Below are 18,970 nucleotides of genomic sequence, written 5' to 3' on the forward strand. Positions count from 1 at the left end.
TTAGCATTATTGAGGAGTCCATTTCTTATGTCTCACTTTATCTCCACTCAAAAACTAGGCCATGGGCCATTTGCTATCTGTCCTGGGTGTGTGATACTCTGATTTGCAGCTGATCTGCCTGTCTGAGTTGCTCTGGGGCAGGTAGTTGCAGCTTCTAGTTAGTACCTCAAAGTGACAGACACAGCAGGAGGCTAGGTATAGCCTTGGCAGGGAATTGTGCTTCTCTAAGTTGTAGTCTCTGGAGAGAAGAGGAGGGGACTTATCTCTGCCCTTTGTTCTTAGTACTGGTATGACGCTCAGTGCCTGTGTTCACTTGGTAAAATAAACAACAAACAGACAAACAAAAACAACAAAACGAAACAAAAACTCATTGTGAGTTTGTATATAAATTCAGTCATAAATTGAATAAGAGGTTATAACAGAGGATACCTACATGCATATACGCTAGGAACAATGATCTGGCCTAACATTTACCATTTGTTACTAGTTGCAGAGTCATGGAAAAGTTTAAGACTATAACTAAGCTATTCTTGAAAATTTGTTTAAGTCAATATCTTTTTTTTTCTTGTCTCAAGTTTATTTGTAAAAACAGCATAGGACACTGGTCATCTGCAAATAGTGTGTAGGTAGGTGTGTCACAGCGGTCCATCTGTCTTCACACTGGCAGGAGCCTTTTCTATGGGGCCTTCACAGGGGCCTGGGCACCCTTGGGAGCCTGGGCTGGAGCTTTGGCCTCTGCCTTGGTTTGACCCTTGGCCATGTAGCTTCGAATCTCTTAAGGGGGTCGACCCCAAGTTTCTGAGGAACATGCGCTTTGCCAAGAAGCACAACAAGAAAGGTCTGAAGGAGATGCAGGCCAACAATGCCAAGGCAGTGAGTGCACAAGCAGAGGCCATCAAAGCCCTCGTGAAGCCTCAGGCCGTCAAGCCCAAGATGCCAAAGGGCTCCAGCGCAAACTCAGCCGTCTGGCTTTCATTGCTCACCCCAAGCTTGGGTGTTCCTCAGAAACTTGGGGTCGACCCCCTTAAGAGATTCGTATCTTTGTGACCGGGGTTTCTTGATGCCATTTCTGTGCCATTTGCGGGACTGGTTGTATGTGGTGTGGTTCTTGGACTTGGTCATGTCTGCATGGTAAGCCGCAGCTCCCCTTAAGTCAATTATCTTATCTCCTGTGTTTACACCTGACTTTTAGTTAATGGTTTCTGCAACCTCTTGGAATGTGCCCTAAGTTTTAGAAGTCTGCTGCCGTCTCAGAAGCAATTAAACAGTACTCTTAGAAAAGGAACTCAATGTCTCTGTGGGTGTTGCCATTTGGAAACAATGGTAACCCTAGCATGCTAGTGGTTTCTGATGAATAAACGATCTTTGTTTTGTCTGCGGTCTTCCTTCAGCAAATTTCAGACCCTTACATTATATGTCCAAAATAACAGGAAGATACAGTTCTAAATGTTTTTTTAATATTATTGAAAGCTTTAAAAATACATTTAATCAGGGAAGGGTAGTGCATGCCTTTGATCCCAGCACTCGGAAGGCAGAGGCAGGAGGATCTCTGCATTCAAGGCTAGCCTGGTCTACCGAGGGAGTTTCAGGACAACCAAGGCTACGCGGAGAAACCCTGTCTTGAAAAACCAAAAACATGGTTGGGGATTTAGCTCAGTGGTAGAGCGCTTGCCTAGCAAGCGCAAGGCCCTGGGTTCGGTCCCCAGCTCCAAAAAAAAAAAAAAAAAAAAAAAAAAAGGAAAAACCAAAAACAGCTAACCAACTAACTACTTAACTAAATAAATTAATTAAATGTTTGTTTTAGTAAACATATTTTAAACTTAAAAAGTATTAAGTACAAACTCAGAAACATCTCATTTTCCCTGCTTTCTTTCCATTTTACTCTCATTCTATCTCCTCTGGAAACAATTTAAAATCAGTATTTTAGTGTGATCCCTTTTTGCACATCCAAGAAAGCAAAGACATTAGGTTTTCATTGTTATTATTTTGTACAAAATCTTGCCTCTGTCAAGTGATTTCTCATTAACTAAGATACTGGCATTTATACTACAGAACTCATCTGTTTTCCTTAAAAAATTTTGGTTTTTCTTATTATCAGGAAAAATATTGTTATCAGGAAAGTGTGTTGAATTTGCTATTTTTTTTAATCAGTGTCTATGGCAATGATCATTTTATCCTTAGAGCTAATCGTTTGTTATTTGCTTGGATAATCTTTTTGTGCACAGTGTAAGATTGTCTGTGTTATTCAAATGCTGATTTCTGTACCACCAGAGTGCTGAGTACTGTCTGGACTTCGGTATTGTTATTTTTGTGAAGTATCACCTGTCTCATTGTTTTCAAAACATTCTTCTCCATCGCCTTCTGATTGGTTTAATGAAGAGCTGAATGGACTATAGCAAAGCAGGAGAGGAAAGGCAGGATTTCTGAGCAGAGATAGGAACTGTGGGAAGAATTAAGAAGCAGGGCATTCAACAGCTAGACACAGAAGAAGTCAGATATGCTGGAACCTAGTTGGTGGTAACAGGTCATGTGGCAAACAAAAACTATAATAAATGTGTTAAGTTATATGAGCCAGTTGGGAAATAGCCTAAGCTAAGGCCCAAGTTTTCATAAATAGTAATAAGTCTCTGTGTCTTATTACTCAATCTTGGGTACTGGTGGGTCAACACAGTCTGATGATAGCTATTAAATTAGCAAGAATAAAATTTTACCTAGATTTTTGGCTGACTCCCTCATACCCATCCACAGACAACAGTATTTGAAAACATCACTTGCACACTTAGAGTTTTCCCTTCCGAATACAACTGCACTTACTTCTCTTTGCCATTATTTATGCAAATAATGGTTTTAGAGATTCAGGAACATACCAAAAAGACTACTGTCTAAGCTTAGTTTTGTAGAACAGATTTTCCATGAAATTATTTGCTTCTTTGAACTTCATGTTTAATTTGAAATTTTATTCATGTCCTCATCATTGCACTTCAGTAACTAGAAATATGCAGACGCCAAGTAAAAGTATCTAAAGAATTCTTTTCTTTACGTATCTGCCACCTCCTCGGTGTGGTGATAAACCTAATGTTCAAGGTAGGAATGAAAACTGTTTCTGGCATTGACCGGGTGACTGTGAGGAGTCACTGTGAGTAGACCAGTCGCCGTGTTCACCTCCCTGGTCTTTACGTTCAGGAGAACTTTTTAATGAAAGGTATAGCTCCCAGCAGTTATGCATTCATAATTCCAGCTACTTATCTGGCAGAGGCAGATATTCAAGGCCAGACAGAGAGGGTTGGAGGACTGTCTGGGGCAACTTAATGAGACAGCGTTTTGGAATATAACACTTTTCCTCAACATAGTATTTATTGTTTTTATTTGGGAATTTCACATTATGCAATCCTATCACACTCATTTCCTGTTCCCCACTCTTGTGACATATGCCCCCGCCCCCAGCAATAAAGGAAGAAAGAAACAAAATATAAAAAGAGAGAGAGAGAGTAAAAAGGAAAAAGCAAGAAAAAAAAAGAAGTCCATTTTGTGTTGTTCATATATTCACTGGAGCATGGTCAAACTCCCAGAGGCCAGCCCCTTAAAGCAAATTGAGTCCTTCCCCACCCACACACCCTGACCAGAGCTGTCAACTGTGGAGAGCTACACTTCAGCATCTTATCATTGTTTTGAGTTATTATTATTATTATTATTATTATTATTAAATTTATTTATTTACAATTCAGCCATTGTTCCCCCTCCTGGTTCCCCTTCCCACCATTCCTCATTCCATTCATTCTGGACCCTGTCTCCTAGAGGATGCTCTCCCACCTCCAGGCCTGGGAGAGCCTCAAGTCATTTGAGGATTAGGAGCATCTTTCTCCCTCTGAGGCCAGACCAGGCAGTCCTCTGTTATATGTGTCTTGGGGTATCAGATCAGCTGGAATATGCTGCCTGGTTGGTGGCTCAATCTCTTGGAGCTCCCTGGGATCCCAGTTAGTTGAGACTGCTGGTTTTCCTATGGAGTCACCTTCCTTTTCTGCTTCTTCTATTCTCCTAATTCAACCATAGGGGCTCTTGATTTCAGTCCAATGGTTAGGTATAAGTATCTGCATCTGTCTCAGTCAGCTGCTGGTTGTACTTCTCAGAGCACAGCCATGCTAGGCTCCTGTTTGTAAGCACATCATAGCATCAGTAATAGTGTCAGGCCTTGGTGATTCCCCATGAGATTGATTTCAAGTTGGGATGGTCACTGGACCACCTTTCCCTCAGTCTCTTCTCCATTTTTGTCCCTGAAGTTCTTTTAGACAGGAACAATTCTGGGTCAGAAATTTCGACTGTGGGTTTATGGCAACCCCATTCCTCCTCTTGAGGCCCAGTTTATCTACTAGAGGTGGATTACAAGTTTCCTCTTCACACTGTAGGGCATTTTATCTAAGGTCCCCCCCGTTGAGTTCTGAGAGTCTCTTACCTCCCTGGTCTCTGTTATTTTCTAGAGGGTCTCCCCACTTCTCAGCTTCTGAGACTGCATATTTCCATTCATTCTGCTGGCCCCTTGGGCTTCTCTCCTGTCTTTCCCCCACCCATACTTGATCCTGCTCCCCTTTTCCCTCCCCCCTCCCCTCTCCCACCCAAGTCACTCCCTCCCTCTGCCTTCCATGATTTTTTTCTTTCTGCTGCTAAGTGGGGTTGAAGCATTATCACTTGGGCTTTCTGCTCATTAAACTTTTTAAATTCTGTGGGTTGTATCCTAGGCATTCTGTACTTTTTGGCTAATATCCACTTATTAGTGAGCACTTACCATGTGTGGCCTTTGGGATCTGGGTTACATCACTTAGGATGATAATTACTAGTCCCATCCATTTGCCTGCAGAACTGGAGATGTCCTCATTCTTAATCATTGAGTAATAGTCCATGTGTAAGTGAACCACGTTTTCTGTATCCATTCTTCATTTGAGTGATGTTTGGGTTGTTTCCAACTTCTGTCTATTACAAATAAAGCCACTATGAACAGACTGGAGCATGTATTCTTGCGGTATGGTGGGGTGTCTTTTGGATATATGCCCAAGAGTGGTATAGCTGGGTCTTCAGGTAGGTCTATTTCCAATTTTTAAGAGTTATTTTTGATAGCTTCCTTTTTAGGCCTTTTCTTTTGGAGGCAAATGGTGGTTGGGATGAGGTAGGGGTTGCTACAGAAGTCTTCTATGTTCCTCTTTCTCTAAATGGCAATACAACCCTTGGACATCAACATGGCCCTCTGCCAAAGCACATCCAAGGACTAGCATAGCCTCTAGGAGGAGTATGGACCATGGAGGTCTTTCAAAGAGGTTGAATGCAGTAACTGAACTGTTTCTCATCTAGAACATCCCGTTGTTGCCCAGAGCCAAAGTGGTTGTGTGACCAGGAAGCTTGTTGGTTGTGAGGGGCAACTCTGCATAAGTTTCAGATTGCTGCATACCATCCTGCCAATCCTACCAGGTAACAACCTGTTCCTCCATTGGCTGCAGCCTTCTCTCATACCTGCCACAATGTCTAGTTCTGCCTCTTCCTCTGCTCCATTCCTCTCAATCTTTCCCACCTCTCCAGCATATATTCGTTCACCATATATTTTTTCCCAAACAGCTTTACATGCAAATGTTCATTGCAATGATTCAAGGCCTCTGGCTTCTGTCACACCATAAATACTGGACCATCATTGAGACTGCCTTTGCTGTTGCCCAGAATTGTGGAGATTTTTGTGCCTTTAGTTCTGCAGGATGGGCTCCTTCACGTACTGCATCAGATCATACATGGAGCAGATGTTGGGTGGACCAACTCTGGGCCTGGATGGTAGCTGAGGTGGTCAGTCGTGCTGACCACTGCTAACAGGCTAAGCAGAATACGACATTTTTAAAAGGAGGAAAGAAGTGTAGCTCAGTGGAAGAGTGCCTGAGTACAGAACAAATACTGGGCCAGATTTTTATTTTGTGTGTATGGATGTTTGCTTGCACGTATGTCTGTGTACCATGTGTATGACTGATACTAATGGAGGCCAGGAGGGAGAGGTGGAGCCCCTGTAACTGCAGTAATGGATGGCTGTGAGCTGCTATGTGGGTGCTGGGGACTGAATCCACATTCTCTGTAAGAGCTGCAAGTGCTCTTAACTACTGAGCCCTGGAAAATGTGTTGATATTGATAGGAAGACCTGTTTTCTACATTTCATTATGAATACTAGAATATAACGTAAAGTATCAATTCAGCATGCCATACGTAGGTGCTTCCTATCTGTGTTTTGTTTGTTTGGTGGGTTTTTTTTTGGTTGTTTTCCTTATTCATTATTATTATTTCTTTTCAGCCAAAACATCTCTCTGCCTGTCAAACGCCATTTCTACCTCTTCTCCCACCTCTGTTTGTGGTGGAGGGGATCCATACAAACCCTTCCTGTTTCTATGACCTTCCAATTCTAATATTCCTCTTGTGATCAAAACAAAGTGTAACTAATTTGGATCAACAGCCATGAATTCAACTCAAATCTTATTTTCATTTGATGGATACTTTGACCATCAACTGAGGACAAGCTCAGAGGGCAGCTGAGTTGGAATCAGAGAAACAGAATGTTTCACTCACCAAATAATGCACTGCTCATCGTGGGAAAAAACAACTCATCTTCCACTACTCTCACTATCATGGCTTGACTACATTTCTCAAGGTATAACCATGCTACCATATCTTAGAATCTTTCTGCCCATCACCTCCATTTCTGATCATTGATTTGATAGTGCTTTGTGGATCTTTTATGTTCCCTTCAGGCTGAATCAATTCTTTCACTAGTTCCTTGGCAGAATGTCTTTTCCACGTTTTTATAAAGAGCATTGGCTCTGAAAGAGGAATTTATTATACTTGCTAATTTAGCCCGAAGAGAAACCAGGAAAAATAGCAAACTAGAATAAAATAATTTTCAATTTTCAGGGATATTAACAGATGAAATTTGGTAACCAAAATGTCCTGAAATAAAATAACCACACTGCTCTTCAATCCTTGCCATTAATGTGGTTTGTCACAATACCAAATTAAATCCAATAAAATAGTATTTTAGGCAAATAATTTCTTTAAAGTTAAGTAAAAGGAAAAACCCTATTCAAGGCAATACTGGAGTGCTTCTTATTTGTGTGGTACAGTAGTGAGACCTGGAAATGAGCAAAATATCTTAGGCTATGGTCGTTTTTTGATTTCATAGTTGTTACACAGACAGCAATCCTGTGTCTGTGAGACAACAGCACATGTTCTCACACTCTTGTGTTTTACCAACATGCAAATTCTGATGAGTTCAACTCCATTAATAAACTCTATGTGTCAATGCAACAGAAATGTGGTTATTACATGTCTAGAGCACAGATAGCAGTGGAAAACACTCTTTCCTCCTGAAGAACTTCTTCCCCTGAGTATTCTAGTGAGAGGCAAGAATAAGTAACTAAGTAAAATACGGTGTGCTAAGTATTATAGAGAAGGTAAACTGCAGGAGCGGCATGGGAGTTTTAGCTTGGTTTTGTTACAGTTTCAAACAAGACTGTTAGGAAAGGTCACATAACAAAGAGCTGACTCATTGGTCCTTGTGAGGTCCTGCATTTCTTCCAGGAATGGAAGGCAAGTGATGCTTCCTCCAGGCCCCCCAAAATGCTCCAAACAAGGCCTCTGTTGGAAGTGTGCCAGCCTTTTCAGAGATGAAGAACCAGAAGGCCAATATGACTGGAACTGACTAGGGAGTGAGTAAACAGAAAATTTAAATTCTAGAGGTATAGAGACTTTGAGCTGTTCAGTAACAGTGCTACTGAGGATTTGTCAAGTAGAGGAACAACGTTATCTAATTACAGCCTAGGCAGATCATAACTGAAGTTCAACATGGCCACAGGGAAGAACACAGATCTGGTAGCTAGCCTATTGGAGATAATTATGGTACATGGTGTGGTGGAAATATCTGATTCCTGCATGGTTTTGGTGGCAGAGTCATTAGGATTTACTTAAGGATTAAAAATGTAATAGGAACGAAAAAGTAAGGACAAGGAGCTACCAGCTCTTGAAAATAGTTAAGTTTTTTCTTTTCTTTCTTTCTTTCTTTTTTTTTTTTTAAATCACCTCTACGCAAGTTTGGACTTGTGAATATCTAGATTTCTCGTTTTTATCACATATTATTTAATAAAAATCCCCAAGATCATAGCCTTAGGGGAAAAATACACTTAAAATACCTCCCAAGATTCTTACACAGCCAATTTGACCTGGAACAACAGAATCCACCAGTCAGGGCTCTCCTGTGTTAATTATCGGGAAGCTATACTTGTAGTGCATAAACTCCATGTACAGCACTGTGCAAAGGACGTGGGATGTTTGGAGAGAGCTGTGAATCCCACACTGTTTCAGAGGCCTAACACTTTGGATTAGCCAAGCAAGGGTTTTTCTTTTGGAGGAGATTGAGTTTGATGAAGTTTTTCTCAAAAGTTTAATAAGAAGGAACAAGCTAATGGAAGCGACGACGAGTTATCTTTGAACGTAACAAATAACTCGCTCAGACAAGACTTTATCTTATACAGCATTTTTCTAGGAAACTCGAGAAATTGCTACGACTCCTCCACAGTCGCGCCTTTAGCAGAGAGGGAGCGGAGGTTTCTGTCAGCTCCAAAAATCGGGATTCCGGAAGGACAAGATTCTATGAAGGACCAAACCGGATGAAGGTCGTGTGCTCTCTTCCGCCCGCTCTGTGGTGGGGCGGAGCCGTGCCGACCTTCTGCGCAGGCGCGGCTGGTCGAGCACGCGCGGCGCGATGACCGGGAGGCATGTTTCAAGAGTCCGGTCTTTATATAGGCGAATCTTGCAGCTACATCGGGCTCTACCCCCAGACCTCAAAGCCCTGGGTGACCAGTACGTGAAGGACGAATTTAGGAGACATAAGACCGTTGGTCCTGGCGAGGCCCAGCGTTTCTTAAAGGAATGGGAGGCAAGTGATGCCCCCTCCCCGCCCCCTTGTCCCTGACCTTCAGTGGTTTTCGGCTTAGAGACCACCATCCTAGCTGCTCCGGGTTGGGCATGCACGACCGAACAGGGCGTCCGAATCAGACAGCCTAAAGCTGGTTAAACAGCACTTCAAGCTCCGTCGTCAGTCCCCCTGCTTCCCCCACAGACTCTGCTCGAGCAGTTTCCCTGACGTTCAGATCAACTTTCTGAGAGTCCAGAGGTGCCAGGTGTTGGAGAGATGAGGGTCGAGTGTCTGAAGTTACCCCACCACTGACTGTTAAGTGCTCCGAAAGTTCGCCGGCTTTTGTCCTTTGCGTTGCCTTTGTAGGTGACAGCCGTGTAATTAACATGATGTCATTACTTAGCTGCGAGACGTAGAGGCTTGTTTCGATCATTTGTTAATTTTTAATTGTAGGGCCTTAGTGAGCTTTCCGCTTGACAGATAAATTACATAACACAGAAAAGACTGAAGGATTACACTTCGTAAAGGGGAATGCTGGCGGGAGTTAAGTCAGGTGAAAGTTGTTTTCCTCAGGTCCTTAAGTCCTTGGGAACGTTTAAACATGCGCTGCGCTATGGGTAATTCTTAAGCAGATGCGTGCATTTGGGTTTAGTTGTTTGACTTTTCGCTTTTCTCATTATTTATTTTAACTACCTATTTATTTATTTATGTGTATATGAGGCGGGGGGTGGGGTACTGGAGGTCAGGGACTAAGCCAAGGGAATCTGTACTCTCCTGCCACCACGTGGGTCCTGGGGATCAAAACTCAGGTTGTGCGGCTTGGCAGCAGGCACTTGTCTCACTGAGCCGTCTCTACGGGCAGAATACTTTTTTGCCCTTAAGAATGAAGGAAAAAAGAGTATTGCATGATGCTGAGAGAGTCTTGTAGGATTTCCTCCCTCTTTGTAAATATCAGGAGGTGAAAGGAATTGATTATTACTAGAGTGCTTCTAGATATAAAGAAACTGCTCTGAGAAAGTAGAAAGATTTTTCGTACTGATAGTGGCTGAAGTGATTTTTACCTTTAAAACAACATACAGAGTAGGCTAGGGTAAAAATAGTTTCATTGAATTCTATACTTCTTGATTGTAGAGGTATTGAAAATTTTTTTCTTTTTTTTAAAATTGGATTTTTTTATTTATTTACATTTCAAATGTTATTGCCTCTCCCAGTTTCCTATTCATAAACTCCCTATCCTGTGCCCCCTCCCTCTTCTTCTACGAGGGTGTTCCCCTACCCATCCACCCACCTCTTCCCACCTTCCCATCCTGACATTCCCTTACACTGGAGGGTCCAGCCTTGGCAGGACCAAGGGTTTCTCCTTCCATTGGTGCCCAACGAGGCCATTCTCTGCTACATATGCAGCTGGACCCATGGGTCTGTCCATGTGTACTCTTTGGGTAGTGGTTTAGTCCCTGAGAGCTCTGGTTCGTTGGTATTGTTGCTCTTATGGGGTTGCAGTCCCATTCAGGTCCATCAATCCTTTCTCTAATTCCTCCAATGGGGCCTCATTCTCAGTTCAATGATTGGCTGCAAGCATTGGCCTTTGTATTTGTCATGCTCTGGCAGAGCCTCTTAGGAGACAGCTATATCAGGCTCCTGTCAGAATGCACTTCTTGGCATGAGCAATATTGTCTGGGTTTGGTGGCTGTATGTATATGGGCTGGATCCCCAGGTTGGGCAGGCTCTATTGTGAAAGGGTGTCATTTCCCTAATTTCTTTCTCAGGCTGTTTATCCTTTGAGTAGAGGAAGGCTACCAAGTTGTTTGAGTTAATTTTGTACCCAGCCATTTTGCCAAAGTTGTTTATCAGGCTTAGTAGTTCTTTGGTGGAACTTTTGGGGTCACTTAAGTATACAATCATATCATCTGCAAATAGTGATATTTTGACTTCTTCCTTTCCAATTTGTATACCTTTGATTTCCTTTTGTAGTCTGATTGCTCTGGCCACGACTTTGAGTACTATATTGAATAGGTAGGGAGAGAGTAGGCAGCCTTGTCTAGTCCCTGATTTTAGTGGGATTGCTTCAAGTTTCTCTTCATTTAGTTTGATGTTGGCTACTGGTTTGCTGTATATTGTTTTTACTATGTTTAAGTATGGGCCTTGAATTCCTGATCTTTCCAAGACTTTTTAAATGAAGGGGTGTTGAATTTTGTCAAATGCTTTCTCAGCATCTAATGAGATGATCATGTGTTTTTTTTTCCCTGAGTTTGTTTATATAGTGGGTTATATCGATGGCTTTCCATATATTGAACCATCCCTGCATCCTTGCGATGAAACCTACTTGATCATGATGGATGATCGTTTTGATGTGTTCTTGGATTCGGTTTGTGAGAGTTTTATTGAGTATTTTTGCGTCAATATTCATAAGGGAAATTAGTCTGAAGTTCTCTTTCTTTGTTTTGGTCTTTGTGTGGTTTAAGTATAAAGGTAATTGTAGCTTCATAGAAGGAATTGGGTAGTGCTCCATCTGTTTATATTTTGTGGAATAGTTTGAACAGTATTGGTATTAGGTCTTCAATAAAGGTCTGATAGAATTCTGCACTAAACCCATCTGGTCCTGGGTTTCTTTTTTGTTTGGGAGACTTTTAATGGCTGCTTCTAGTTCTTTAGAAGTTATAGCACTGTTTAGATGGTTTATCTGATCATGATTTAGCTTTTGTACCTAGTACCTCTTTAGAAAATTGTCTATTTCATCCAGATTTTCCAGTTTTGTTGAGTATAGGCTTTTGTAGTAGGATCTGACATTTTCTTGAATTTCCTCAAATTCTGTTGTTATGTCTCCCTTTTCATTTCTGATTTTGTTAATTTGGATACACTCTCTGTGCCCTCTGATCAGTTTGGCTAAGGGTTTATCTATCTTGTTGATTTTTCTCAAAGAACCAGCTCCTGGTTTTGTTGACTCTTTGTATAATTCTTTTTGTTTCTATTTGGTTGATTTCAACCCTGAGTTTGATTATTTCCTGCCATGAACTCCTCTTTGATGCATTTGCTTCTTTTTGTTCTAGTGATTTTAGGTGTGCTGTCAAGCTGCAAATGTATGTTCTCTCCAATTTCTTTTTGCAGGCACTCAGAGCTATGAGTTTTCATCTTAGCACAGCTTTCATTGTTTCCCATAAGTTTGGGTATGTTGTGCTTTCATTTTCATTAAATTCTAAAAATTTTATTTTTTTTTTAAAGAAAAAAGTTCTTTATTTCTTCCTTGACCAAGTTATCATTGAGCAGAGCATTGTTCAGCTTCCATGTGTATGTGGGCTTTCTGTCGTTTTTGTTTTTGTTGAGGACCAGTCTTAATCTGTGGTGATCTGCTGGAATGCATTGGCTTATTTCAATCTTCTTGTATCTGCTGAGGCCTGTTTTGTTGCTGATTATGTGGTCAATTTTGGAGAACTTACTCTGAGATGCTGAGAAGAAGGTATATTCTTTTGTTTTAGGATGAAATGTTCTATAAACACCTGTTAAATCCACTTGGTTCATAACTTCTGTTAGTTTCTCTTGTGTCTCTTTTTAGTTTCTGTTTCTATGATCTGTCCATTGATGAGAGTGGGGTGTTGAAGTCTCCCACTATTATTGTGTGAGGTGCAATGTGTACTTTGACCTTTAATAAGGTTTCTTCTATAGGTGTAGGTGCCCTTGCATTTGGAGCATAGATATTCAGGATTGAGAGTTCATCTTGGTGGATTTTTCCTTTGATGAATATGAAGTGTTCTTTCTTATCTTCTTTGATAACTTTTGGTTGAAAGTTAATTTTATTGGATGTTAGAATGGCTACTCCAGCTTGTTTCTTGGGACCATTTGCTTGGAAAATTGCTTTCCAGTCTTTTATGCTGAGCTATTATCTGTCTTAGTCACTGAGCTGTGTTTCCTGTATGCTGCAAAATTCTGGGTCCTTTTTACGTATCCAGTCTGTTAGTCTATGCCTTTTTATTGGGTAATTGAGTCTATTGAGGTTAAGAGATATTAAGGAATTGTGATTGTTGTTTCCTGTTAATTTTGTTGTTAGCTGTGGAATTATGTTTGTATGGCTCTCTTGCTCTTTCTAGGGTGTAGTTTTCCCCCATTATGTTGGAGTTTTCCATCTATTATTTTTTGTAAGACTGGATTTTTGGACAAATATTGTGTAAATTTGGTTTGTCATGGAATATCTTGGTTTCTCCATCTATGTTAATTGAGAGTTTTGCTGGATACAGTAACCTGGACTGGCATTTGTGTTATCTTAGGGTCTGTATGACATTTGTCCAGGATCTTCTGGCTTTCTTAGTCTCTGGTGAGAAGTCTGGTGTGATTCTGATAGGTCTGCCTTTATATGTTACTTGACCTTTTTCTTGTACTGCTTTTAATATTCTTTCTTTGTTTTGTGTGTTTGGTGTTTTGACTATTATGTGACAGGAGGAATTACTTTTCTGGTCCAATCTATTTGGAGTTCTGTAGGCTTCTTGTATGTTAATGGGCATCTCTTTCTTTAGGTTAGGGAAGTTTTCTTCTATAATTTAGTTGAAGATATTTACTGGCCCTTTAAGTTGGGAATCTTTGCTCTCTTCTATAGCTATTATCCTTAGATTTGATCTTCTCATTCTGTCCTGGATTTCCTGGATGTTTTGGGCTTGGAGATCTTTGTGTTTTGTATTTTCTTTGGTTGTGTCAATGTTTTCTATGGCATCTTCTGCCCCTGAGATTCTCTCTTCTATCTCTTGTATTCTGTTGGTGATGCTTGCATCTGTGACTCCTGATCTCTTTCCTAGGTTTTCTATCTCCAGGGTTGTCTCCCTTTGTGATTTCTTTATTGTTTCTTTTTTCAGTTTTAGATCCTAGATGGTTTTGTTCAATTCCTTCACCTGTTTGGTTGTGTTTTCCTGTAATTCTTTAAGGGAATTTTGTGTTTCTTCTTTAAGGGCTTCTACCTGTTTGCCTGTGTTGTCCTGTATTTCTTTAAGGGAGTCATTTATGTCCTTCTTAAAGTCCTCTAACATCATCATGAGTTGTGATTTTAAATCAAAATCTTGCTGATGCCATGTGGCCTTGGTTTTTGCCCTTGCCTCTTGCTGTCTGCTTATCTCTGGTGTTAGCTGGTCTTGCTGTCTCTTACAGTGGTCTGACCCTCTTATAAGCCTGTGTGTCAGCACTTCTGGAGCCTGGCTTTCTTGCATCAGGATCTGGGTATAGAGAACTGTGACTCAGGGTTAGCTCTGGGCGCAGGCAGAAAATGGAAGGATCCTGTCCCAGACTGCTTCTAGGTTCCTGTGTCCAGAGGACTCTAGGTGGTTTCCTCTTGGGCCAAGAATGTGAGCAGAAGTGTGGGCTCACCTGTGCTCTCAGGATTGTCTGCACTGTCAGCTCCAGGTGCAGGCCAAATTATTGAAGTTTTAAGAGAGGACTATATAATAATGCAATGTAGAACTTTCTTAAAAGTCTTGGTTTCTTATATGTAATTTGGTTGTTAGGAGCTAGGGAGATTTAATCTATTTGAATGAAAAACACTTTCTTTAAATATGTAGTTGGTATTGGAATCATAAAAACTAGATTTAAATTCAGATTGCATCCTTTATTAAATGTCATAACAGTTAATTTTTCCAGTCTTACAGTCTGTAAATAGTGGTATTTATGATAGGCATCTCATTTTTTTTTTTTTTTTTGAGACTGTTTTCTCTGTGTGTCCTTTGCTGTCCCAGAACTCACTCTGTAGACCAGGCTGGCCTTGAAATCAGAGATCTGCAAAGGCTAATGCTAGTGTATTTAAAAAGTACTTTTTTATATTGTTAATTACATCAAAGCTTTAATAAGGTGTTTGTAAAGTCATGTCTATTAAGTAAATTTGAAGCCAGATGGGAAGACTATCTGTGCTGAGAAGAAAACCGTCTACTTTGAGAAGTCCTAAAGTCTAAGAACTTAGAAAGTGTAAGGAAAATGTAGAAAAGGTTAGAACTTAGGATAAGTTCATAAAAAGCTGAAGGAAAGGGTACAAGAGAACTGGGTAAATGTGTTGATGATCGCAGGAGGCTTGGTGACAGCAATGCCATTGTTTGGTTTTTTTAATACTTTAAAATAATTAGACTTGCAGTAGAGTTGCAAAGACAATATGGAGTTTGCATACACCCAGTACTCTGCTTTCCCTTGTGTTAACATATACCGGGACATTTATCTAAATGTAGAAAGTTAACATTGCTGGGGAACTCTTAACTATGGGATTTAATTCACACTGTACTACTACTTTCAAAACTATTCCTACTCTGTTTCAGGATCAGATCTGGATTCCACTCTTCATTTGGCATTATTTTCACCCTCTTTACTGTCCTGTAGCTCCTTGACAGTTGTTCAGTCTTCCCTTGACATTTTTATGAAAAGTACTCTTCTGTTACTTAGAGCGATTTGTTGATTTGGGTTTATTTGATCTTTTGTCATAATTAGATTGATGTACATTCTTCAAATAATCTTATGAGGGGAAGTGTCGTCAACACATTGTACAAAGGGTACATGTTATAAATGTGATGATAGTTTGGTTAAGGTGATATCTGCTGGGAGTCTTTAGTGTTAAGTCAAAGCCGTAGTTTAGTTAAGCTTATCAACCAGAAGTTCACATGCTGACAGTTTGATTCCCACTGAGCGAGTAAGTGGAAACTTTAAGAGGTGGGCCCCAGTGTGAGGCCATCGGGTCATTGAGGGCATCACTGATGGTGGAGACTGATGTAGTCTCAGGAATCTTGGAAATTCCTGTTGGAGCTGGTTGTTGTAATAAAAATAAACACAAAGAAAATCCACAGCCTGAGCTCAGTGCAGTGACACATACTTGTAATCCTATGTATCCAAGGGCCAAATGCAAAGGACTTGAAAGTTTAAGGGTAGCCTATGTACTTTATCAAGACCTCATCTCAAAATAAAACACAAGTGGCTGACTGGTCAATGGTTAGGCAGTTTAGTGAAGGAGTACTTGTCTTGTATGTGTGAACACACACACACACACACACACACACACACACACACACACACACCCCTCATCCCCAACCTCTCTTACTTCCTGCTGGGTCATGTGAATATAATCGTTCCTTCTTACACACACTCCCGCCATGATGCAGTCAAAAGACTTCCACCAGTGCCAGTAGTTGCTAGCGTCATGGTCTTGGGTTTCCAAACTGCTAGCTAAGTAAATGCTTCTATCTACTAACCTGGGTCAATATTTTTTCCTTTGAAATTACTACATATTTTGGACCAGGAACTCTGAGGCTACCACTTTTTCTCCTTAAACTTCCTTGATTCAGCACTCATGGCTATGTGGTGTGATTGTGTCCCAGTGCTCACGCTGTTTCCAATATTCCACCTGAATGTATTAGTTGAGATGTTTTTGTAGGGAAGAAATGGCTCATCTTCTCTACTGGTCTAGTAGTTTAATACAGTTCTTGGAGTGAAGAAAAAGTATTCTATGGAATTAGGTCCTTGTAGTTGATGAATCAGTAGAAATTTAAACCTCATATTTTAACTAACAAGAGTTCATGTAACCCTTGTAACTCATCTGAGGCATTATTTTTTATTTGTGATTTTTAAGTGGATCATCAGATAAAAAGAAATGACTAAAGTAGCCTGTCATGCATGTTTAAAGTTTCTCTAACTTAGTATAATTGGAGCTGGATGGCATTGTGCTATTTTTAATAATTTTGTGCCTCATCTAACTTGAAGACCTCAGCTGGTTGCTTTTGAGCACCACTTGTAGTTTGTCTTATTTAGGTTTTGGGAGACAAGGAGTGAATTACTGATCCATACTACATGGATTATACATGTGTGGGATGGCTCTACCAAGTGTCAGCAGGCTGCTCGGCTCTTGGTTTATTTTGTATGTTACTCATGGCAGCTGCTGTGTGTGGTGGTTCATTGAATGGTGATGGTTTATATGATAGTGATGGCATGTAAGTTAGATCATTTAAGATGCTTTAGGGCCAGGAGGTGGCGGCACACGCCTTTAAATCCAGCCCTGGGGGGAGGCAGAGGCTGTTGAATCTCTTGAGTTCAAGACTAGCATTGTCTATAGAGTGAGTTCCAAGATAGCCACAGCTACACAAAGAAAACCTGTCTCAAAAAATAAAAGGAGGAGGAGGAGGAGGAGGAGGAGGAGGAGGAGGAGGAGGAGGAGGAGGAGAAAAGGAAGGAAGGAAGAAAGAGAAAAAGAAAGAAAAGAAAAGCTATTTTAGGCAATCTTGATCTTTAACTATCAGATAAAAGGAATAAAGAGAAGGTATGCACCAGGGCATCCTTGAGTTATAGAATGTGTAGTAATGCTTTAAATATCTAAGGCTGGATGTCTTTTTGAAGAAAAAGGTTTGCTGTGCTTTGGAATTGACCTCTTTAGGGTGATAGGGAATGACAGACACACAGACAAAATGGAGATTGGGTGGAATGTGTGTTCCCATGGAGATGCACCGGCAGCCTGGGAACTCGGTATATTTACTATATACAGCACCTACCTGAAGGCCAGTCATAATCTCTGTAGGAGAGCAGCCTCAGGCTGAGTCATCAGGAGAGGGAAGCACTTGCTACACACACTGCCAACATCTGTATTCTAACCGAGGGGAAGGTCTTGCTATTTGTTCCCCGGGTTCTGAGGCATCGGGAGTCCTTGATGTGGCCAAGCTCATATCAAAAGCTCACATCCACCTGCAACTTAAGCTACTCTCCATGGGAAATGGGAGAAAGAGAAGTGTGCACTATGAAGAGAAGCTGCAAGTTCATTTAGGTTGTAGTTCTAAAGGCTCCAGGGCATGATACTGGCATTGCCATGGCCCTGGAAGGTGTATGAGACCCAGTAGTAGAAATTCTCTGGTGGAGGGTGGGGATCATATCTTGAGAGCATAACTAATAAAAGGGGGGCTAGAGAGATGGCTCAGTGGTTAAGAGCACTGACTGCTCTTCCAGAGGTCCTGAGTTCAATTCCCAGCAACCACATGGTGGCTCACAGCCATCTGTAATGGGATGCTCTCTTCTGAAGTATCTGAAGAGAACTACAGTGTACTAACATATAAATAAAATAAATAAATCTTTAAAAAAAAACTAATAAAAGGGATAGTTAGAATAGAAAAGTGAAACTCCCTCTTATTTTTAACATCCAATATAAAACTCAAATATATTGTTCAAGTGAAGCAACCATAAATGACATCGTAAAAATCATTAAGTAAAATAAGTTAAATTAACATTCATATATAATCCTTTATATTAAAATTCAGCATAAAAATTTGAGATGTACTTGTTGTATATGCACACATACTTTTGTTTTAAAATCCTGGCTAGGATATTAATATTCTGCTAATGATAATCATTTTATATCAAGTCTGAAAAGTTATATTTGAATTGCTGAGACAAATGGATTGCAACTCCATGCTCTTAATAACTACTATAAAAGGAATAAAGTAATTCTGATTACTGATTAAATTATGTAATACTGATTAAATTATGACTTTTAAGGCACTTTTACTCTGGAACAATTGTTTTGGTCTGGGACCCTCATGGGGCCTAGATGAGGTGGGAAATAGGTGAGCAAATAGGCGGTGGAGAGGTGGAAGAGGGAGAGAAAGCATGGCAGTTTGTGTGCTGTAAAGAGAGACGGAACTGGAGGTGTGAAGGCAGTTGATGTCCTGGCTCCTTGGGAAGGGTCAATTACACGGTCCCTCAGTAGAGCCAGTAACAAACGCAAGTGCCAGTGAGCCTATGCCTCCTTCCATTGAGAAAGCCAGCCACTGTGTGAATGGCTATGACCCCCTGAGCTGCATCCTAGCCCCAGGGAGAAGAGCAGTACCTTCAGAGTGGAGACCACAGCCATCTCCACACATCCTGCCGTGTTTACTTCCCATCATCTACTAATTTGCTAATTCTCTCTAGTTGGTTGTGGTGGATGTTCAACCATGAGACTGCACGAGTATATGTTGAATTATAATTTTTCTGTGCTGTGTTCAACTTCGGCCAGAGATGTATTTCCTTTGGAATCTTTGGGTTAGACAAACATTTAAGCATCCTACATTATAAAAG

The 18,970-nt window shown here is 40.8% G+C and overlaps 1 protein-coding gene across 1 annotated transcript in view; it reads left to right on the plus strand.

Annotated features, from left to right (window-relative positions):
* Positions 1-8,757: 8,757 nt before the first annotated feature.
* The window catches only part of Sdhaf3 (succinate dehydrogenase complex assembly factor 3), a 60,205-nt gene continuing 49,992 nt past the window's right edge, over positions 8,758-18,970 (plus strand). The window contains exon 1 of the mRNA NM_001412565.1: positions 8,758-8,947. Coding sequence (NP_001399494.1) covers positions 8,774-8,947 — 174 coding nt within the window. The 5' untranslated portion in view covers positions 8,758-8,773. The remainder of the gene's footprint in view (positions 8,948-18,970) is intronic.

Source organism: Rattus norvegicus, chromosome 4 (genome assembly GCF_021556685.1).
Source record: "Rattus norvegicus strain SHRSP/BbbUtx chromosome 4, alternate assembly SHRSP_T2T, whole genome shotgun sequence".
Taxonomy (NCBI): Eukaryota; Metazoa; Chordata; class Mammalia; order Rodentia; family Muridae; genus Rattus; species Rattus norvegicus.